Source organism: Chlorella variabilis (genome assembly GCF_000147415.1).
Source record: "Chlorella variabilis unplaced genomic scaffold CHLNCscaffold_22, whole genome shotgun sequence".
NCBI classification, from domain to species: domain Eukaryota; kingdom Viridiplantae; phylum Chlorophyta; class Trebouxiophyceae; order Chlorellales; family Chlorellaceae; genus Chlorella; species Chlorella variabilis.
In genome coordinates this window covers 558,545-579,635 of record NW_005435066.1, presented here as the reverse complement: position 1 = coordinate 579,635, position 21,091 = coordinate 558,545, and the positions used below count along the sequence as shown (strand labels likewise).

Genomic DNA, 21,091 nt, shown 5'->3' with positions numbered 1-21,091 from the left:
CGCGCCGCCACCGCGGCAAGGGGCAGGCGTGTGGCCCGCTCACTGGCGCCATTGTACGTCTTCGTCTTCGTCTATCCCAGACTGCGGTGAGCGGTGGAGAAATACAAGCAGCAGGGCAGAGGCGTGTCAGGAGAGTTGCCCGAGCGGCAGCGCGGCGGCGGCACCACGGGCAGCCCGCCCGCAGTACGCCTTGTTGCAGCAGCAGCGCAGGTGGCAGCGCCGTCCCCCCACCTCTGTCCTGCCGCTGCAAGCAGCAGCGCCAGCCCTAAGAGCAGGGAGGCAGAGCGCATGGTGGAGACGTGGAGGCCGCAGCCAAGAACGCCGTCCGCGAGTCTGGATGGTCAGGAGATGCCTGCACACCACCCAAAACCGACACCGCGCAGCGATAAGAGCGAGGTACCGCAAGCAACACTAGACGAACGCCTCCACGCCGCCCGCCGCCTCTTCCCTTGTGGACGGCAGGGCTCACAGGCGCCAGGAGATACCCAACGCCTGCCCTTAGCGGCTGGCTGGCAGAGGCCGCGGGACTGTCCTGAGCAGCGAGTTTGTGCGCTGCACACCTTGGGTTTGGTCGGCCTGGCGCTCCTCCGCACGTGCTGTCGAACCGGCGGGGGCGAGCGGCGGCCCTGTGCATGGGCGTGGTTATAGCCCCCCTTGGTTGGCAGAGCGTGGCAAAGCAGGCGGCGCCCCCAAGCAAGGCTCCCGCTCGGGGCGTCTCCCTCTCTCATGCACGCGGTGCATGTGACATTCCTGTTGAAATCAGGTCCACACATCAAGCCACATGACGAGCGCAGCATGATTGAATGAATTACAGTGCAGGCTCCTGCATGAAATCCGGCGCTGGATCAAGCGCCGCCGACGGGCAAGCCAACGAAATGCATGTGTCAGAATAGGAATCAAACAATATCAGCCGATGTCAGAGAGCTCCGGTGCAGGAGACGGGTTGGAAGCACACAGAGAAACGTCGCGGGGCGCTGCGTTGGGTAGCCCAGGCTCCGAGGCGGCACATGCGAGCGGGCGAGGCAGCCGCAGTCAGCAGGTTACGCGCTTCACAAAGTCTTGAATGAGAGGGTTGACAAGGTGGGGGGCCTCGTGCATGGGGCAGTGCCCCACGCCCGGCAGCGACACAAACTCCTGCCGCGGCAAAGAGGGGATCAGCAGGGCACGGCGTGGGCGGTCAGTGTGAGAGCTGGCGGTCCGGGGTTGCTGCCACCCGTGCCGAGCACCTGGCGCGCAGGATCACAGGCAGCGGCGGCGGCAGGGGCAGCGGCAGCACACGGCGGCAGCAGCCTGCAGCCCACCTCCACCGAAGGGTACTTTGCAAACTCCCGCCCCCACTCAATCTTCTCCCAAGGGTCCTCCTCGCCCCACACCACCGACACAGGCACGCCCACCGCCTGCACGATAGGGCAGGACGGGGCATGGGTGAAGGCCAGCACGAGGGGCAGCAGCACGACCGCTGGCTGCCGGGCCGGCCGGCATGGCGGTAAACACCCCAAGCCGACGCCTGGCCCCGCCGTTCCAGCGCCCGCCTCCCACAGTGCAGCTGCTGCGCTGCCTGCGCTGCTCGCCCTGCGCTGCCCTGTCACTGCGCGGCGCTCAGCGGCTCGCTGTGCCACCGTCTGGCCTAAACACATAAAAATAAAATCATCACCGCCTGCCCCACCTGCAGCTGCTGCTCGGGCAGCGGCCCCCAGGAGTACGATATGAAGTCAAGGAAGACGTCCACAGCGCCCGGCTGCAGTCCCGGGCTGAGGATGAGGTCAACCAGCTCGTCGGTGACGGCGGCGGGGTCGCCGTAGCACTGCTGCAGCACGCTGCGCACGCCCTGCAGGCGCGGCATGGCGGGGCGGCAAGGGTCGGTGGGTGGGATGGAGGGTGGCCAGGCATGAACGCAGGCTGTGAAAACTTCAGTTCTGCTGCAGCGGCAGCCTGCAGGGCTCCTGTGCACATGCACGACGCAGAGGCCGGCGGGGCTGGCCGGCCGGGCACACACGCACCCGGCGGTTGGCGATCTGCGAGAAGAACCAGGGCCCCAGCGCCGAGGTGCGCAGCGTGTCCTGCAGCGCCCTGACCAGCGGCCGCTGCCACTCCGCCTGCTTGCTGGTGTGCTGCGGGCGGGCAGGCGGGGCAGCAGGCGGGACAGTGAGGTCCGTGGTGAAAAGCAGCAGCCAGGAAGGGAGTGCCAGATGCAGGGGCAGGGGGACAGCGAGACAAGGCCACGGTACAGCAAGCGGCCCAGGCGCGGGGCAGGTTCGCGCGGGGGTCCTGCTGCCGCCACAGCTGCAGGCGCGGCCCCAGCCCGAGCCCCTGCAGCTGCAGCCCAACTCACCAGCATGCGCAGGGAGATGTTCATCACCATCACGCCCCGCACCAGGGATGCATCATCAAGCGCCGCCTGCGGTTGGGTGGGCTTGGAGGGGCATGCATGGGTTTAGAGAGCCGGGCCGGGCCGGGCCAAAGGAGCGGCCGCCAAAAGCTGGGGCATGCAGAGCCACGCAGCATGGCATGTGGCGCTTCCGAGGCGCTTGAACCAGCCCCCACCGCATGCCACCGGCAGGGACAGGCGCTGCGCCGCGCCGCGCCGACGCAGCACCTGCAGGCCTGCGATGCCGCCGACCGAGTTGCAGACCAGCACGGCGGGTTGGCCCATCACGCCGGCCACAAAGTCGCGCAGCTGCTGGCTCCAGGTGTCGAAGTTGTAGATGGATGTGGGCGGCAGCTGGCGCGGGTCGGGCTGCAGGCGGGGCACAGCACAGCACGACGGGGCGGCAGTGAAGGAGTCGTGGAGGGCGGGGCGGGGCAGGCAGGGTGCTGCGCCAGAGCGGCGTGCAGGCATCGAGGCTGGGAGCGGCGGCTGGGAACAGGCAGCCGGGCAGCCGGGCTGCTGGGCCAGCCGAAAGACAAACACAGCGCAGCAGGAGGCGGCAGGAAGCAGGGCCAAGGGCCCAGCAGGGCAGGGACCAGCGGCACGCACCTTATCGGAGTATCCATAGCCCAGAAGATCGATCGCATACACCTGGCAGCTCTCGCCCAGCACCGGCAGGTTCTTGCGCCAGTGGTCTGCCGACGCGCCAAAGCTGCACGCAGGCAAGCACAGGTGGAGAGGTGGGGCAGGCACGGCGGCGGCCGCGGCTGGCCAACGCGCCGACACGTGGGGTTTCGCTCACCCGTGCACGCACAGCACCGCAGGCCCGCTGGTTCCGGAGCGCTGGTAGCGGATGCGGCGGCCCTGCCACTGCCAGTAGCCCTCAAAGATGCCGGGCAACACCTCGTGCTCGTCGGCGGCGGCGGCAGCGGCGGCCGAAGGCACCGCGCCGGCAGCTGCGCTGCTCCTGCTACCGCCAGAGCTGGTGCTGCTGCTGGAGGAGGCGGCCGCCCTGCAAGCCGTCCGGGAGGGGCGAGTAGCCTGAAGGGTTCGCCGAAAGGCTGGCGGTTCAGCCGCCTGCCGCCACGACGTGCAAGCACCGTGGGCAACTGTGGCTGCCATGTGAACACCGCGCGATGCAGCTGGTGCACAGCGCAATTCTATTGTGGGCCAGCGCTCTAATGCGGGTGCAACGCCCAGGATCGCCAAAGCGCCGCCAAATCGGTTGGTAAAGCGATCGCTAAGGGTACAGCCGCCATGGGACAGCTTTTGTCTGGCGCCCGCTCACGGCCACCTCAGCGCGCCGCTGCGCCGCCACAAGCGTGCAGGGGCGTTGGATGCTTGCATTTGGCATCTGAATCCCGTCAAGTAGAGAAGTAGGATTCATATTGGGTCATCACAATTTGCAGGGCTGCAGCATTTGACGTCCTGCCGCTGGCTGGCACTTTGCGGTTGACTGCCCAGCGTCGCTGGCCGCTCGAGCGCTTGATGCTGGGTGTAGCCAGCCAGGTGCACGCCAGCTTGATGCCTAAGAGTTGAACGTGCCCATCAATACGCCTGCCCTTGCATGGAGATCTTGATGATCATCAGACGGTCAGACAGGGAGAGGAGTAGACAGCAGGGTGAGGGTCCACCCAGCACGGCGGCCCAGGATCGTGTGGAGCACCCATGCCAGGCGTTCTGCAACTCGGGAGGTGGCACGAGGCGAGCCATGTGCTGTTATAACGGTTGTACTCTCGGGGCCCTGTACAGCAAGCGCTCGCCTTTGAGGACCATCCATCGCCCCTTGCGCTCCTTCCTCGTCCTCTCCGATCGCATCTTGGGATTGCTGAAGAGGGCCCACCTCGCCGTGCAGCCCTGAGACGGCACGGTAACTGCGCCTCTGACCCTCTGACCCTCTGACTCTCCCACCGCGGGCCGGCCCGCCTCTCCCGGGCGGTGCATAGCCCCCATCCGATCGCCCAAGGGTGCAGCAGGGACGAGCGGGCCGCTGCGCTTAGGGCTCCATTCAACATTCGGAGTGGCTCGTATCTTTGCGCTGAAGGAGCCCGGATGGCCGCGCTGCTGGACCACACGGGATGGCTGGAGGAGGCCGGCATGGCTGGAGAGGCATGCGGGCAGGTGGGCGGAGTTGCGGGGTGACGCCCGTCTCTCTTTGCGCCAGCGCCGCCGCCGCCGCTGGCACTGATGGTCTGATCACGGCTCATTACTGGCCCATTTGCAGGACGGCTCCATGGCCGGGAGCAGGCCCCTGTCCCTCGCCAGCAGCCTCGCCGCCAGCATCGGAAGCTCCCTTGGCTCTGCCGGTGACCTGGCGGGCGTGCTGACCCGCAGCAGCAGCAGCAGCAGCAGCAGCGGCGGCAGCGCCGAGCTGCCCGCCGTCGCGGCGCTGCAGGGCGGGCCCGCGCCGCGCCAGCACGGGATGGCAGCCCCCGTGCCCTACCGCACCGCAGAATCCATCAGCGCCTGCAGGCTGCTCCGCAACTACTCTTCCTTCGACGGCCTGGAGGTGCCTGCGCTGCACCAGGCCGCCGCCGCCGCCGACGCCGCGGCGTCGGCGCCGCCCCGAACAGGGCCGCCGCCAGACGTGCTGCTGGCCGCGCTCTCCGCCTCCCTGGCCGCCCAGAAGCAGGCTCGGCAGCTGCAGCCCAGCCGCGGCCCGCAGCAGCCGCTGCGCCCCACAGCCCCACTGCCAGCGCCGCCGGCCGCGTACGGCGCCAGGCCCGCCTTCGCCTGTGCCACCTGCTCCTGCGCCTTCACCGATGCCGCTGCCTACCACGAGCACTGCGCCTCCCTGGAGCACACGCTGAACATCCTGCAGTGCAGCCTGGCCCTCGCCGTGCCTCACATGCCGGCGCAGGCAGCAGGTGGGGTCACTTTCATCTGCCCGCCACGCGACCTGCTCAGGCAGCACTCCACTGCGCGGCACACTGCAGGCGCGCTGCAGCGGTTCCTGCGGCGGCGGGCACCCCTGAACATCCTGCCTGCCTGGCTGCCCCCTGAATGCAGGCCTGTGCGCATCTCCGAGCTGGCAGCAGGCCTACGTTACGGAACCTGCAGCCGGCGACGGGCAGCCTGGCAGCGGGCCGCTGGCCGCCTCGCCACCCAACGGCGGCCCGCCCCCATTCTCTCGCACAGGGCAGCTGGCAGCCTGTTGGGAGCAGGGCAGCCTGCTGCGGCCCTCCTCTAGCACAACCCTCACGCTCGAGGCCTGGGAGCGCCCAGCCAGCGCCTCCAGCCTGCCGCCTGCTGCCGGGCTTGGGCCCCACGGCACGCTGTTCCCAGCTGCCGACCAATTGGCCAGCCTGCTCCGGCAACCGCTGGCGGCCGCCCCTGCCAGCGGCGTGCTCCCCACAGCGCCGCCTGCGCCGGCAGCCCTCCCGCTGGCGCCCGTCTCCCTCACGCCATGCCTCAACCAGGTGGGTGTGTGCGGGTGTGCCGGCACTGCCAGGCGGCTTTGGCTGGTGCAGGCGCTACAGTTCTTCCCGCCAGCACCTGCATCGTGCTATGCTGTGCTGCACTGTGCCTGTGTTGCGCCTGCGCCTATCCCATTCCTGCCCTGCCCACCACCCACCAGCAAATGACAGCCCTGGCACTCCTGACCCCCTAACCCCCCTGCCTGCCTTCATGCAGGTCATCGACCCTCAGCTGGATGCGCTGTGCCACGCCTTGGTCAAGAAGATGCGCCAGCTGGACGGCGTGGAGCGTGCAGTGAGCAGCCTCGGAGCGGCGGGCAGCCGCAGCAGGGAGGGCAGCCCCGGCCCCATCGCGGTGCGGCGCATCGTGGGCGGCCTGCGGGAGGTGGGTGGGGAGCCGCAGGCGGGGTGGGTGGGCTGGGCAGCCCGGTGTGCGGTGGGCCTTGTACCTTGCGACGCGCTGAGCCTGCTGCCCTCACCTGCTGCCACGCTTCTCTGCATGCTATCGAGTGGCGCGTATGCCGCGACGTGGCCTGCGGCGCCCTGCCGCCTGGCCGGTGGGCAGGCAGGCAGGCGGGCGGCCGCCGCCCAGGGGCAGCAGCCCCCTGACCATTGCAGCCATGCCCGGTGCCGCGGCGTGGTGCAGGTGCGCAAGGCGGTGAGGAATGGCACCGCAGCCGCCATCATTTCGGCCGTCGACATCCAGGCCAACAGGCCGTCCGATGCCCAGGACCCCAGCACGTCACCAGTGAGCAGGCAGCGGCGAGGCGGGCAGCAGCAGCGCTTGCCCAGCGCCCGTGCAACCCATGCGACCCACGCTGCTACCATGGGACGCTAGAACTGTGGCATACTATTGCAGCTTGTGCCGCTTGTCCTCACGCTGCTTGTACCGCTTGCCCTTGCGCCGTACCGCCTGCGCCGCCGCAGGTGCAGCCCGGTGCAGAGATGGCGGAGATCTGCCGCCTGGCGGCCGCCCACGGCATCCCCGTCGTCTTTGCCCTCACCCGCATCGGCCTGGGCTCCATCTTTGCGGCCAACAAGCGCATGTCGGGTGAACACAGCACAGCGCAGCACAGCACAGCACGGCACGGCACGGCACGGCACAGCACAGCGAGGGTGCAGCGCAAGTGACGCGCCCTTCCCTCGCCTGCCTGCCCCGACCCGGGATGCCCGCCTGCCCCTGCCTGCAGCCGTGGCGCTGACCAACATCACTGGGGTGGAGGCGCTGGTGCAGCATGTGCTGCAGCTGGCTGCCCAGGCCCGCGCCAAGTTCGCCCTGGTGGCACACGCCCCCAAGCTCTACTGGCCCGGCCCGCCAGCTAGCAGCAACGTATGACCGCCGTAAGAGCCAGTGACTGCCACCTCAGGCAGTAACTGATGGCTTACAAGCAAGGCGATGCCCCCACAGCCACATCTGATGAAATGCAACACCGAAATGCAACACTTATCCATTGATGCGGCGCAGCCCGCCTGCTATTGTCCGCCAGGTGGCGTCTTCCGCCACACCTGCCGTGGCCGCTGCCTTGCACAATCACCTTTTATATTCTAACCGCCCAAAACAGAGGCGGCGACAGGCCAGCCTGCCATGAGTGCTCCTAAGTGTCTGACTGTTTCTTCCGTTCCGTGTTTTCCATCTCTTGCCGAATCAACCCACTGCCGTGTGTACTGACCCAGCACCCTGCCTATGCTGGGTCTCACTTTTCAAGCACTGTTGCTAGAAGGCTAACATGCTAAACACCACCCATCGCCGCCGCCTCTGGCAACCGCACCCAGATCTAGCAGCCACCTCACCTCTTTTTGCATAGCGATTCTCCTGTTGGCACTTGATTGGAATATTGTGGGCTGTGGCTCACACATGTGCACTCTCCCTCCCCCATGCACCCACTATTTGCACTGCTACCTTAGCTGGATGCCCCCTTAGCTGCGCGTCCGACACTATATGCCGCCTGCGCGCCCAACAACTATATGCCGCCTTCCGCTTCAACAACTATATGCCTCTGCGCGCCCAATAACTATATGCCCTCTGCGCGCCGAACACTATATGCCTCCTGCTGCACGGTACTGTGACGATGTAATTCCTGCCTGGCACACAGCTGCGGCTCAGCTGCGACACACAGCGAACGCGGCAGTGTTACATGTATGAAAGGGTGATGCACGTGCAAGCAGAGCAGAATGCAAGGGCCAATGCGGTGCGGATGAGCAAGCAGGGGAAGACACACGCTGGGGCGGGAAAACTGCGCTGCCGGCAGGGCAGATGAGTGAAAGCGGAAAGGAGTGCACATGGCATGGCGGGTGTGTTCAGTTCCTGTGGGGCAGGGCAGGGGTGGTCCCTGCAAGGTGACCTGATGCATGTCGGTTTGGCCAGGCAGGTGCTGGACCCTCAGGCGAACATGCGGATGTAGTAGGAGGCTGCCTTGCCGCACTGCAGGCAGGCCGGGAACTGCGCCAGCTTGTCCGGCAGGGGCATGCTGTCGGGGAGGCACTCTGCAGCAGCATGCGGCAGGCAGGCGGAACGAACGCGGGAGGCAATCAGAGTAGGGCGGGCAAGCTACCCCCTCGTGCTTGATCACGGACATGGCTGCCGGCACGCTTTGGCACAGCAGGCACAGCGCAGCGGAGCCGTTCTCTGGCTGGCTGGATAGCTCACCGGGGCAGTGGCCGTGGTGGCCGCAGGGGATCCAGATATTGACCGACTCCCGCTGCTTGCACTTGACACACGGGTTCTTGACAGGCGGCGCCGCCGCAGGCGCTGCCGCTGCAGCCGCGGGCTCCGCAGCAGGAGCGGCGGCAGCGGCTGCAGGGGCGGCGGCGGCTGGTGCAGGAGCGGCGGCCGAGGGTGCAGCTGGGGCCGCGGTGGCAGGAGCCGAGGGCACGACTGCGGCGGCTGCGGCGGCAGGGCCCATAGGCGGACGGTACACTCCTCCCATAACTGGGCGGTACGGCCGGGGCGCTGCTGCTCCCACAGGGGCAGCCGGTGCTGCTGCCGGGGCCACTGGCGCCGGCGCTGCTGCTGCTGGTGCTCCTGCCGGGGCTGCTGGTGCAGGCGGCGGCCGCGCGGCCTGTGGGCTGCTGGCTCCCGGCGGGCGCTGCCCCGGGAACAGCGAGGAGAAGCTGGCAAAGAGGCCGGGGCCGGTAGGGCCGGCCGGGCGCGGGCCCGGCGCTGCCGGGGCCGCCGCGGGGCGCGCCGCTGCTGCCGCGGCGTAGCCATACGCCGGCGGGGCCGCCGCCGCGGCGCTGCTGAGCATCACTTCCGCCACCCGGGCATCCTGCGCCAAGCGCTGCCGCTCCTCCAGGCGAGCCTCGGCTATCAGCTGCTCCTGCATCTGCCGCGCCAGCTCAGCGTCTCGCTCCTCCTGCTCACGCCTGCAGCCGGGGCAGCGGACGAGCGGCAGCCGGGCAGGCGGCCAGGTCAGGCAGCGATACACCGCGGATAGGCAGGGGGAGCGAGGTGGCAGCGGCAGTGCCGGCGGGGGGCTGGCCAGTAATAAGGCAGGCCCAGTCATGCCGTTCAGGAGGACTTTAGGGTGAAAAGATTGACCAGGGTGCAGAAGGACACTCACCGCAGGCGCTCAGCTCCCCACACCGGCGCGTCCTGCTGCTGCTTGCGCTGCGCAGCGCCGGCCGCCGCCCCCGGCGCCCCAGCCAGGTGCGGCGGCAGCGGCGCCAGACCGGCGCCGGCGTTGCTGCTGGCGCTGTGCACGGCGGCCCGGGCCACTCCCTGTGGGGCTGAGCGAGCCGCCTCCACCTCCGCTGCATGCCGCTGTTCCTCCTGCTCGTGCTCCACCAGTGCCAGCACGATGGATTGCATCTGCAGGAAAGCGAGGGGCAGCGTGAAGAATTGTGATGTTGTACACATCACCCAGCACCCCAGCCAGCACGCAACATCACAGGCTGGGCCCGCCTGCAGACCCCTGGCACACGTCTGCTGCAGCAGTACTGGTGCCCTCCACACTACCCAACCACCCACATGCACACACGCAGCGCTCACCGTGGCTGCGGGCAGCTTCTGCGGCAGCTTCACCGCGCCGCCCTGCCACTGCAGCAGCCCCGACACTCGGTCCAGCGGCAGCGCAGGCATGATGCGCTCGGCCTTGAAGGATACCACCTCCCGGGAATCCTCCAGGTGGGTCTGCGGTATGGATTGCAGTACCAGGGCGGTATATCAGCAGTACGCGGGTGTAAAAGAGAGCAGCACCGCGCAAAGTGGGTGCGGTACAGTCTGTTGGTGAGGCGCTGAAGGGCATTAAACGTGTGGAAGGGAGGGTGTGTGTGGTGAACGCAGGCCAACCACAGCGTGCATAGCAAGCATGCCACGTCAGCGCCGGCAGCGAGCGAGGACAGCTGGAAAGACCGTGCGCACCCGTTGCTGCCCGGCCCACACCCCGTGGATACGCCCTGCCTGGGGGTCGCACATCAGCAGCGCTATGCTGCCTGCAGGGCGGGGAGCAGGGAGGGCGCAAGGGCCAGGGCGGCGCAGCAGGCGAGAGCGTGTCGGGCAGGCCACAAAGCGCAGGGTCCACAGCAAGGCAGCCCAGCAGGGCAGGAGGGCAGCGCGCATGAGAGGCGCGGCTGCAACCAATCGACAGGTGTGCGGTGCGAAGGCGCGGGACGGGGTGGGCCCACTGCAGCGAGCACCAGCACAAGAGCTCCCCATCGCTCTGCTCACCAGGAGTGACCAGCCCAACCTTCTCCAAATAGGCCACCGGCAGGCCAAAGGGCTCGTCCCCATACTCGAGGTACGCTTGGTAGTGCTGCGGTACAGCAATGCAGGGCAGTACATCAGCACAGCACCAGCAGCATGCCCTCCACCACCCCTCGGCCCGGCGCTCCGCGTGCGTGTGCGTGCGTTTGGCAGGCATCCTGCCAGGCTGGCGGGCGCCCTGTCAGGCGGACGCCTGCCTGCTCGCTCACCGTCTCGCTGGTGGCGATGAGCTGGCCTGACAGGAACTTTGTGACAAGGGGGTCGCTGCTGGGGTCCTGCTGGGGCCGCTCTGCTGCCGGAGGCGCCGGCTGCGGGCAAAACTCCGAGGCAGCCACTCGCAGGCTGCCATTGGCGCCGCCGCCGCGGCCAGCCGAAGGCTGCGCCGCGGCGCCGGCGGCAGCAGAGGGGCTCAGCCCTCCGTAGCCGCTGCTGTAGCTGCCTGCGCCGCTGCCGCCGGCACCCGCAAAGTCTCCCGTGCCGGCCACCGAAAGGGGCGCCCGGCCGCTGGCTGCAGCAGCGGCCTTCCCGGGGATGGTGATCGTGATGCTGGGCTGGCTGCGGCTGGCGCTGCCGGAGGTGGGCCTGGCTGACTGGGCGTCTGCCGCGTACAAGTGCGCCCAGCTGCTGCTGCTGCTGCCCGCCTCCTCCTCCTCCTCGCTGTCATCCACGCCGTCGGCGCGCCTCCTCGCCTCCTCCTTGTGCGCCTGGGCCAGCGCCTCCACCTCTGCAGGGGCCGACCGGCACCGGACAGACGCGCACGCTCAGGTGAACCAGGCAAAACGAACAGTGCAGGGGAGCGGGCAGCCATTCCAGCGGCGGCAGCAGGGGCAGGGGGCGCTGTGCCCGTTCGCCTCCCAGCCATCCCCAGCGCTCCATCCATGCATCCATCCCAACCCCGCCTCCCCCTCCCCCTACTTGCCTGCCTCGCCGGGCATGCAGCGCAGCATCATGGCGGTCAGGCGCGAGTGCAGCAGCACCTTCTGGCTGAGCAGCATGTAGGCCTGATCCCAGGGAGCAGCAGGTGGGGGGCAGGGGAGTGATGGTCAGGTGGGAGAAGGGGAGGCAGGAGATGCGGCACGAGAGGCAGGCGGCAGGGAAGACGTGGAGCAGGAGGCAATAGAACCAAGGGTAAGCGGCGGGAGGACCTGAGGCAGGCTACGGCATGCACCACTGATCACCCCCACACACCTTGTACGCTGCGGCTGTGTTGCGGAAGGACACCAGCGCAGCCTTGCAGGCCTCATACATGCGCAGCTCCTTGACGGGGCCATACTCTGAGAACGTGCTTCTGCACGCGAGGCAGGAAAAGGAGAAGTGGCCGGGAGAGGGTCAGGCTAGCCAGCAGCTCAGGAACGACAGAGCCAGCTGCGCAGCCAGCCTGCGATGCGTGGTTGCTGGGCAGCGGCTGGGCCATGAGTAGCAGCAGCCCCACCACCACCACCACCAGCGCCGCCACCGTCGCCACACCGCGTGCCTGAGGAACATCTCCGGTCGGATGCCCTCGTCGTCGTGCATGCGCCGGTAGTCCAGATTGCCCACCAGCACCACCGAGGGCCCGCTGGGGTCGTCTGCGGGGCCAGTCAGTCGTGGGCAGGCTTCAGGCGGCAGGGGGCGGTTTGTTCCGCGGGGCTGGCAGCAGGGCAGGGTGCGGCGGGGCAGGGCCGAGCGGGGCAGGGCGAGGCCCCCCACACAATCCACTGCAGATCCGGGACGGGACGAGGCCTGCTGAGGCAGGCAGGGCGGCGAGGGGAGGGACCCACGGGCCAGGCAGGCGGGGCGGCCACCCCTACCGGGCCTAAACTCTCGCGCCCTGAACGACCGCAGCGCGCTCAGCAGGGCCGCGCTGTGCAGCTCGCGCGCAGCACGCTCGCCATCCTCCCTGCCCCGCTTCTCCTGCAATGCACGCAGGCAGGCAGCCAGTCAGGCACGCCGCGCGAGGAACGGGTCGGCGCAGCCGGGCGCCGTCCTCCGCCATGCCTGGCCGCCACCCACACGCATCCGTGCGGCCACACCGGCTGCCGCAACCAGAGCCCCCAGCCGCAGCGCCGGCCACTGGCTGCTGCGGCACATGGCAACCCACCAGCTCGGCAATCTGCTGGGCCTCATCCAAATCTGGGAAGTCCAGCGGGCTGACCTCCAGGCTCTGCAGGGACACACGCAGCGGGGCGCACAGGGGCAGCATGAGCGGTGGACGTGTGTGTGGGTGTGGGGAGCATGGGCGGTGTGGGTGGCCAGGCGAGGAGGTGTGCGAGAAAAACACACAGGAAACGTCTTGCGTCTGGGCAGAGCAATCAAGGCCAGCAGGGAAGCTGGCACCTGCAGCGCGGCGCCACGGCAGGCCCCTTGGCTGGTCGGCGGCCACCCGCCCGCCGCACTCCTCACTCCATACGCACCTGCAGGCGCCGTGCGAGGCCGCCCTCTGCCTCCTCATCTCCCGCCATCCCCTGCTGCTCCAGCGCCTGCCTGCGCTGCTCCGCGATGGACGGCGCCCCGAGCACCAGCTTCACGCCCTTCTTCTTGCGCTTGTCGGGCTGCAGGGGAGGCGGCGGGGCCGGTAGGGAGGGCAGGGCGGGGCATGCCAGGGTCAACAAGGGCTTCACCAAAAGGGTTTGGGGCGGGTGAGAAGTAAGCACTGGACATGCCCGATAAACGTCCAGAAAACCCAAAGGGAGGACCCAGCAGCCCTGCAGCCCCATCCAACCAGCCAGCAGCCGCACCCAAAGCCCACACACCTTGCCATCCTCGTACTCTATGCCGCCATCCCGCGCAGGCGCCTTGCCCTTGTCCTTGCCCTTGCGCCGCCCCATGGCCATTAGCTCCTCCTCGTCGCTGTCTTGCCGCTTGAGGGCCTGCACAGGCGGGCAGGCGGCACAGGGAGCGCTCAGCTCTCACTCAAGGCGGACGCCTGGCTCACAGCAGGGGCAGAACAAGGGGCACAGCAGCCTGAGGCGCTGCGCAGCCGCCCAGCGCTTGCATAGTAGCAAGCGCGGCGACACAAATGGATGGCGGGAGGTGAGGTGCATGCCACTGGCCCCACGCACCCGCAGGTGGTGGTCGTCTGGAAGCGCAGGCGTTGGGGCGGAGGGCTCCTCATCCTCCTCGGCCGCTGCAGCCCTGGGGGAGGGCCGCGACGCAGCCGCGGCCGCCGGCTGCGCGTCCTGCTGCTCCGCCTGCTGCTCCTCCTCTAGCTGCTGCTGCTGCTGCTGCTGCACGCGCTGTGCCTTCCTGCTGCCGAAGCTGGCCGTGGCGGGCTCCTGAGGGGCGAGGGGTGCGCAGCACAGGTGCGGGCAGATGCCTCAGGACACCAGGCCAGGCCAGGAGCAGGAGCACGCGGGAGAAGCCAGCGGCGACAGCAGAGGGAGCAGCCCGCACCACTGCAGCACCAGCGGCAGCAGCGGCGGCCCGCGTCACCTCCTCCTCCTCCTCAGCCGCCTTGGCCTTTCCCTTCTTGAACCGGAACCGCCGCTCCTTGCCCTGCGCCGCCTGGTACCTCACCCATTCCGGCTCTTCCTCCTCCACCTGCTGCTGCGCCGGCGTGCCAGCCTGCTCCTTCTGCGGTTACAAGAATCGGATCGGGGTTCAGGGATGAGGTAGGGCGAGATGTTTATAGACGCCCTGAGGAAGGGAGGCGTGCGCGGGAGCGGCGTGCCAGGCATGCCGCCGCTGCCCAGGCCCTCACGCTCCGTTGCAATCACCTCCACCCACACAGCACCACCACCGAACCAACCCACCACCCCACCACCACCCACCCACCTTGACCTCCTCCTCGATGTTGAGGATGGGATACTTGTTGGGGCCCTCGATGAACACCAGGATGCCGTCGCAGTCGGGGCGCACACACTTCTTGCGGTCGCTCTGCAGGTGCAGGCGGGGCGGGTGGGTCAAGCTCAAAGCCAGGCAGGCTGCCACTACTAGTAATCAGGTTACGATGCACGGCAGCCCTCGCTTGCCAGCGACGGTTCCGGTGCCCGACGGCGGCCGCAAGAATGCAACGCAAGGCCCTGCCAAGCAGCAGCAAGCTGCCCACCCACCTTCTTGTAGTAGCTGAACTTGAAGTCCTTGCCAGATACCATCTCCTCCCCGCCCTTGCCATCCACCATGCGCACTGCGGCATTGGGGGTGGCGGGGAGCACCACGTGCGGCTGGGTGAGCGGGGAAAAGTGGTATGGGGATGGGGCGGGGAGAGCAGCAGGCACAGGAGCAGGCAGCACGACGGGTGGAACGGAAGACGCGGCCAGCACACCTGTGTCCTTGCGCCAGCAGGGCTTGTGGTACAGCAGGCGGTGGCCCGCCGAGCAGCGCAGCTCGTAGCGGTCTGACTGGGAGGCTGCAGAGCAGGCAGCGGCGATGGCCGTGGTTGTGTATAGCGGCAGACGGCGGCGGAGTGCTTAAACGTGCATGCTTGGGGGCCATTGCAGGCCAAAGCGGCAGGTAGACGTCCACAGATCAGCGAGGGGTGTGGCCAGCATCGGCCAGCAAAGGAAAGGCAGCAGGAAGAAAGGCTGGCAACGTACCCCGGAGCAAGCCGTGGGCGTCGGCGTGCCCCTCTGTGCAGTCGTCACCCAGGGCGCAGCCGGCAAGCACTGCGGGAGTCAAAAAGGCGCCAGGGGGAGCACAGGTCAGCGCACAGAGGATTGCAGGCAGGGGGGAGCGCCTTCAGGCGGTCGAGCGGCAGCGGCCTGCATGTCGCCCATCCCCTGCCAGCTGGCGCCCACCTGGATCCTCCACTTCCGCCTCCTCATCTTCTTCCAGGCCTGCTGCTTTGCGCAGAGCCTTGCGGTGCCTGCGCCACAGCAGTACAGGCAAGCACAGGCAGGCAAGAGGTGGGTCGGGAGGCAGGCTGCTGCACAGGCTGCTGCCAAAAGCGCTGCCAGCGAGGGGCTAGACAAACACCCCGAAGCCCGAGGCACCTAGCCTCGGAGGCCCAGCGCAGCCCTAGCCCGGCCCAGCCGCAGCCCAGTCCCAGCTGTAGCTCAATCCAGCCACAGCCCCAGCCCGCGCGCAGCCTCGGCCTCCCCTCATGCGCAGCTGACTCACTCCTCTTCCATCTTGAGAGCCGCCGCCAGCTCGTCCCCGGTCGCCCTCTCCGCCTCCACACGCTCTACCTTCACCGGCTCCGCCGGCGCCTTCTTCTTCTTCTGGTGCGCAGCAAACTGGGCGGCGGGCGGCGGCTGCAGAGGCACCTGCGCCCGCGCCCCGCCCCGTACCTCCTCCCGCGCACCGCTCCCTGCAGGGGCGGCAGCGGGCAGCAGCAGGGGTGCAGGCAGGTGAGTGCCCGGCATGGCGCGGCCGGGTGAGCATCTGCTGCAGGCGTGGGGAGGCTCCCGCAGCAGGCCACAAGGAGCTACTGCTGACAGCAGCGCCACACGGCCGACACACCAGTGGCAGAGTAGGGGCGGGACGAGCGCTCCGGGACGGCGCCGCCGGGGGTCTGCGTCTTGTTGAAGAAGCCTGCAGACCAGGAGGCGTGCGTGTGTGCTGGGGCGGGCAGGTGGGCTCTGGGGGTTTGTGCAGCGAGTGGCGCGCCACCCCGGGCTGGGCAGGGCAGCGGCCGACGAGGCGCAGCGCAGCTGCGCGGCTGCCGCGCCCGGCCAGGCCACCGCAGAGGCAGGCCACAGCCTCACCTGCGTTGAGCGGTGAGCCCCTGGCTGCCCGGCCCTTGGGCCCCCTGGCCCCGCCGGCCCCTCCTTCGCCAGCATATCCTCGCGTCCCGCTGCCACGGCTGCCGCCCGGCGGGCCGTAACCTTCGTCCCCCGAGTCCCCAGCGTCACTGGCGTCAGACACCAGGCCCGGCACGTCGGCGTCGTCGTCGCTGCTGCTGTCGCTGCCGCCGCCCAGGTTCTGCGGCCTTGGCGCGGCGCCGGCGCGCTGCTGCTGCTGCGGCGGCTGGGCTCCGTAAGGGACGCCCCCTTGCCCAGCCACACCTGCAGTTCAAGAGGCAGGCTATGTGGCGGATGTGGCGAGGCCTGCGCCGCCTACAGCCTGGCGCACTCAGCAAGCTCCTCCCGCCTTGCCTGCAACCATCTCCACAGTGACTCCGCGCAGCAGGCGCGCCATGCTCGGCATGCCCTCATCGTCGTCGTCTTCATCCTCCGCAGCTGCCCGCCCCTCTTTCCCCTCTGACTCCTCATCAGGTTCCTCTGCAACCAGCGGAGCAGCAGCCGGTCGCCAGGGAGTGCGGGGGAGTGCACAAAACACTGCTCTGAGGCCTCGCTGCCATATGCACCAAGCAGTAGGCGGTGCGGTGGCGGGCCAGAATGCAACACGCGGGGGTCGGCGCCGCAAGCAGCATGCAGGAAGCGGGCGCAGAATGCAACATGCGGGGGGCTGCAAAGGGAGAGGCAGGCCAGCCTGCCAGGGGGGTGCACCCACCTATTAGGCCTGGCAGGCTATCATCGTCTGTTGTGTCACCCGCCGCCACACCAGCTGCCGGCCGGCCCCCCGCTGCCCCTCGGCCCGCTGGTTGGCGCGCGCTGCCGCCCGCGCCGCGCTGCTGCTGCGGCTGCTGGGTGCCGGCACCACGGCGCGGGGCTCGCGTCTCTGAGTCGCTGGCATCTGTGTCGTCGTCGGCGCTCGCCAGGTCAGGCATGTCGTCCCCGCTGTCATCCTGGATGATCTGCTGCTTGTTCAAGGAATAGGTGGTCTGGCGGGGAGGCATGGCGCCCGTGCTCTCCCACCCAGCCCTGCACAGGGGAGCCGGACGAGGGACCCGGGGCCAGGAGCGGGTGAACGTTGCAAGCCGGCTGGCGGCAGCGGCGGCAGCACGGCGGCGGCAGGCGGCAGCCGCCAGTGGCCTCCACGCAGCGGCGATGACGGTATGTAGCTTCTTGGCGACCCTTCCTAACCTAAGAAGGCCCCAGGGCTATGCAAGAGACTGGGAGGCCCCAAGCTGGTTTTGGCCCGCCTGCAGCGCGCGCATGGCCACGCCTACGCAATAAGAGCGCCAAAAGTGGCATCACCGACCTGCTCCACAAGAGTGAGGTGCGCGATCAGCAAATGCCGCTTGCACACACGACCCTCTGACTCCCCACCCCAGTGCAGGGACTCAAGAAGATTGGGGTGAAGCTAATTGGATTGGAAGACGCAGCGCAAGGGTAAAGAAGAGCCCAAGCGCTCTGCGCTGTGAGCGCTGGGCGTCATCGTCGGCGGCGGCGTGGAATTGGTCTCCCCATGCTGTACTCCTCTGCTGCGTTGCTCAGCCTGTTTGGTGTCACAAATCCGAGGCAGGCCACCGACGGGCAGGTGCGGGCACGCCGCCCCTGCCGTCAAATCAGGAAGGAAGCAAGTTCTTTGCTCACAGTCTCAAGCACATACACAAGTTAGGCGGGGCCTAGACATATAGCGGCCAAGCGCACCAGGTGCAAGGCCATAATTCTTTGGCATAGTTGGGTTCTCTCGGGCAAAATTGGAGCCTCGGCGGGCCAGCGCAGAGGCGCAGCGAGGCAGGCGCCGTGCCGCGATTTGCAGAAAGCAACGCGGTCCGCTGCCCTTTGCTCGCAACCTTCTGTGGCCAGTCTAGGCTGGCTCAGACGTTGACCTCGATCTCGCCGCTCTCGGCGATGCGCGCCTCGAAGGTGGGCAGCGGCTTCGGGGTGTCGCCAATCTTTCCAATCTGCAGCGGGGTATACACGGGCCGCACGCGTGCGCAAAGGTCGGGAGCAGCGCGAGGGGTGTTGCAGCAGCTTGAAGGTACTACTGGGAACTGGTTCCACCTGCCTGCCTGGTTGCCAAAAAGCAACAAGCACTTGGGAATACAGGTCGTGCAACAAGCACTTGGGAATACAGTGCGCTGCCGAGCCCTGCGACCAGCCAAAGCACAGGCAGCGAGCGCACCAGGGGCAGATTGGGCATCTTGGGGCACCACTCGCCCACCGGCTGACCGGTGGTGAGGTCAAACTTGGTTCCGTGGGCAGGGCAGGTGACGCAGCTGCGAGGCCAAGAAGCGCGGCGAAAGGAAGCACAGTGGGGGAAGGTGTGGCAGGCGGAAGAGTGCAGCGGCCGGTGGGTGTGAGGGCTGGGCAGCTAGAGTCGGGGCACGGCGGCACAGCAGCAAGCCTGGTGGCGACATGAAGGGGCAGGACACCGCATGAGTGGCAAGGAGAGGGTGGGCGCGCGCTGTGAGCTGCGTGCCGGCCGCTTGGCAGCTAGCGCAAGGCAGAGCTTCTAAAGAAGCCCACATGCAGGTGCCAGGCAGCACGGCAGCCCATCCCAGCCAGCAGCCAGCAGGATCCTGCATATTGCGGCCCCCTCCACTCACCCATTGGCCACCTCGGCTTGGAACACGGGGGTCTTGCCCACCAGCGGCAGCCCCAGGTGGCTGCACTTGTTGCTCACCGCCTTGATCTCCTCGCCCACCGCCGCCAGCAGGATGCGCTGGCCGCCAATCTCCACCACCTGCATCAAGGCAGAGGCGGGGCCGGACCAAGCAACAGGAGGAGGCTGGGATCAGCCAAGTGGCCTCTGTGCCGCTCTGCGGGTCGTGGCTGCAGGCGGGTCGCTCCGTGCCAGGCACGCACACACCCTGCACGGCAGCAGCGAACCTGAGCATGAACCGCACCTTCTTGCCGGCGGCGGCGCCAATCTCATGATCCTTCACGCCAGTGGGGGTCCATGCCGCCTGCAGAAGCGGGGCCGGACCAACAGGAGGGGATTGGTGACAGTGTGGCATTTCAAGCGAAAAACGGCAGGGCGGGGCGAGTGCAGGGGGCGGCGGGCGGCACTGCTGGCTGGCTGCTGGCGCCAGGCCGCCCTGCCGACACCCCGCAGAGCGTCATCGTCGCACAGCTGGAGCTGTAGAGCCAGGGGCTGCCTGAACCCTGCCCTCAAGAAACCCCGTTCCGCACACCAGTGCAAGCTGCCGGGTGTGCGTGGCGATGGCTCTCTCCCGCCAACGATGGCAGATCGGGTGCAGGAGGAGAGCTCACCTGGATGCGCACCGAATTGCGGCGCTGGGGGCGGACCAGAGCGGGGCGGGTAGCGGCGATGGCGATCATGGTGAATACTGGGGCGATTGCTGGCGGCTGGGCGGCAGCCTCGGCGTGGATGGCATGTACTGGGCCCCGCCGGGAGTACTGCGGCCGGCCTTCCCTTGGCAGGCAAACCTTGTCTGTCGTCAAACGCATTGATCCTGGTGGCGCTGTCGTAACAAGTCATCGTTACGCAGCCTGCGCTGCGCGTTGTTATCCGCCAGCTCGTTTTAGAATCGAATCGACCGGCTGGGAGCCCCAACGACGGCAGCCGCCTGCTGCTGGACCCTGTGAGGCACGGAACGGCCTGGGGTGCGCCCGCCGGCCCTCCCGCTGATGCACCATTCAACCGGCCGGCGCCCGCTCGTGCGCCGCCGCCCCACCTGATCCGACACATCCTCCATCCCTTCCCTCCTGCACTGCCGCCGCAGGACCTATCCCAGCGTCCTGGCCTGCAGCTATGCTTACCCTGCAGCAGGCGCGGGAGGTGTACCTGGGCCGCCAGGTGCAGAAGGAGTTTCCTCCCATCGACAGCTTTCCAGGCGGTGTGTTTTCAGGGATTGTAAAGAAGATCGACTCTGGAGTGCCGGACAGAGATGGCATCAAGTGGGACATGCTCTTCAGCATACAGTGAGACGCGCCAGCTGCTTCTTGCGGGAAACTGGCAGCTCGTGGCTGCACCCAGCTGCCGCGCCGCGCCTCTTGACGCTGCTGTGTTGCATTGTCTGGCGCCAGCTGTTCCGCCGTGTGGCAAGGCCGGCCAGCTCACCCCAGCCCCTTCCCCTCTGCTGCAGGTACGAGGATGGAGACAAGGAGCACTTGACGGAAGAAGAGCTGCAAGAGTGTCTGGTGGACAGGGCCGCGGTGCTGCGGAAGCGGCGCGAGGTGCTGGCAGCGGCAGCGGCGGCGGCGCATGCCGGCGAGAATGATGAGAACGACGAGGCGGTAGCGGCGGCGGCGCAGCACGCGCGGCAGCTCATGGTTGGTGTGCTGGGTGATGCCACGGAGCGCCGCAGGAATGCGGCGGGCCATGAGCGGCGCAGCAGGTGGGCCAGGCGGGGCAGTGTGCTGCCGCCGCTGCCGGCCTGCGTAAGAGCTGGGTGCTGGGCTGCGCTGGTTTGCAACAGACAGCAGCTGGCCTATGCTGGGTGCCTGGCGCAGCTGGGTGCTGGCTTCTGCCGGCCAGCCTGCACAACAGCGCCGCCGCCGCCGCTTGTGAATGCCCCACAGGCGTGAGGGCAAGCGGCGCATGGATGAGGAGTATCAGTATGAGGATCCGCGGGGCTCCAAGCGCCCGGCAGCAGCAGGCGGCAACGACGCCGCCATCCGCTCGCGCTTTGGCATCCGGCAGCCCACGCAGGCGGCGGCCACGGCGGCCGCCAACCAAGCCTCGGAGAGCCAGGCGCGTGCTGGGTGCCAGCCGGCTGGGTGCTGCGCATATGATGCGCAGGGCCGGGCTTATGTGGGGCCGGGCTCTGTGTTTGCTCCCACGCAGCGGCGGCGCAGCACGCAAGCTGTGCTGGCCTGGGCAGCCGCTGCCGCTGCCGCGTCTCCCGCGGCCATGTGCCGCTCGCCCGCCTGCGCCCTGCCTGCAGGATGCGGTGCCGCTGGGGGAGGGCGGCATGCGGCTGACGGGCCT

General features: G+C 68.2%; 5 protein-coding genes across 5 annotated transcripts in view; 2 read left to right on the top strand and 3 right to left on the bottom strand.

Moving 5' to 3' along the window:
* Nucleotides 1-1,032: 1,032 nt before the first annotated feature.
* On the bottom strand, nucleotides 1,033-3,490 carry CHLNCDRAFT_26830 (hypothetical protein; the record flags this gene model as incomplete). Its single annotated transcript, XM_005844462.1, has 8 exons — nucleotides 1,033-1,134; nucleotides 1,302-1,397; nucleotides 1,667-1,828; nucleotides 2,001-2,111; nucleotides 2,333-2,398; nucleotides 2,597-2,737; nucleotides 2,978-3,080; nucleotides 3,171-3,490. The coding sequence occupies 8 exons, from the start codon at nucleotides 3,488-3,490 to the stop codon at nucleotides 1,033-1,035; spliced, it is 1,101 nt and encodes a 366-aa protein (XP_005844524.1).
* A 930-nt stretch (nucleotides 3,491-4,420) lies between these two features.
* On the top strand, nucleotides 4,421-7,120 carry CHLNCDRAFT_138920 (hypothetical protein; the record flags this gene model as incomplete). The annotated part of the gene is made up of 7 exons (XM_005844558.1): nucleotides 4,421-4,489; nucleotides 4,593-5,235; nucleotides 5,378-5,787; nucleotides 6,002-6,169; nucleotides 6,431-6,532; nucleotides 6,712-6,835; nucleotides 6,975-7,120. The coding sequence occupies 7 exons, from the start codon at nucleotides 4,421-4,423 to the stop codon at nucleotides 7,118-7,120; spliced, it is 1,662 nt and encodes a 553-aa protein (XP_005844620.1).
* Nucleotides 7,121-8,164: 1,044 nt separating this feature from the next.
* CHLNCDRAFT_138919 (hypothetical protein) lies at nucleotides 8,165-17,144 on the bottom strand (the record flags this gene model as incomplete). The annotated part of the gene is made up of 26 exons (XM_005844461.1): nucleotides 8,165-8,268; nucleotides 8,432-9,147; nucleotides 9,345-9,592; nucleotides 9,773-9,913; nucleotides 10,145-10,215; nucleotides 10,451-10,535; nucleotides 10,696-11,208; nucleotides 11,464-11,487; nucleotides 11,675-11,774; nucleotides 11,943-12,054; nucleotides 12,277-12,379; nucleotides 12,567-12,629; nucleotides 12,880-13,017; nucleotides 13,219-13,335; nucleotides 13,528-13,740; nucleotides 13,859-14,038; nucleotides 14,240-14,341; nucleotides 14,518-14,591; nucleotides 14,730-14,813; nucleotides 15,001-15,069; nucleotides 15,202-15,269; nucleotides 15,524-15,713; nucleotides 15,866-15,937; nucleotides 16,111-16,327; nucleotides 16,508-16,626; nucleotides 16,859-17,144. The coding sequence occupies 26 exons, from the start codon at nucleotides 17,142-17,144 to the stop codon at nucleotides 8,165-8,167; spliced, it is 4,209 nt and encodes a 1,402-aa protein (XP_005844523.1).
* An 867-nt stretch (nucleotides 17,145-18,011) lies between these two features.
* CHLNCDRAFT_138918 (hypothetical protein) lies at nucleotides 18,012-19,479 on the bottom strand (the record flags this gene model as incomplete). Its single annotated transcript, XM_005844460.1, has 5 exons — nucleotides 18,012-18,098; nucleotides 18,320-18,413; nucleotides 18,744-18,880; nucleotides 19,044-19,103; nucleotides 19,411-19,479. 5 exons carry the CDS (start codon nucleotides 19,477-19,479, stop codon nucleotides 18,012-18,014), a joined length of 447 nt encoding a protein of 148 aa, XP_005844522.1.
* A 433-nt stretch (nucleotides 19,480-19,912) lies between these two features.
* The window catches only part of CHLNCDRAFT_138917 (hypothetical protein), a gene marked incomplete at both ends in the record, with an annotated part of 4,692 nt that continues 3,513 nt past the window's right edge, over nucleotides 19,913-21,091 (top strand). Inside the window, 3 exons of the mRNA XM_005844557.1 lie at nucleotides 19,913-20,082; nucleotides 20,247-20,498; nucleotides 20,683-20,914. Coding sequence (XP_005844619.1) covers nucleotides 19,913-20,082; nucleotides 20,247-20,498; nucleotides 20,683-20,914 — 654 coding nt within the window. The remainder of the gene's footprint in view (nucleotides 20,083-20,246; nucleotides 20,499-20,682; nucleotides 20,915-21,091) is intronic.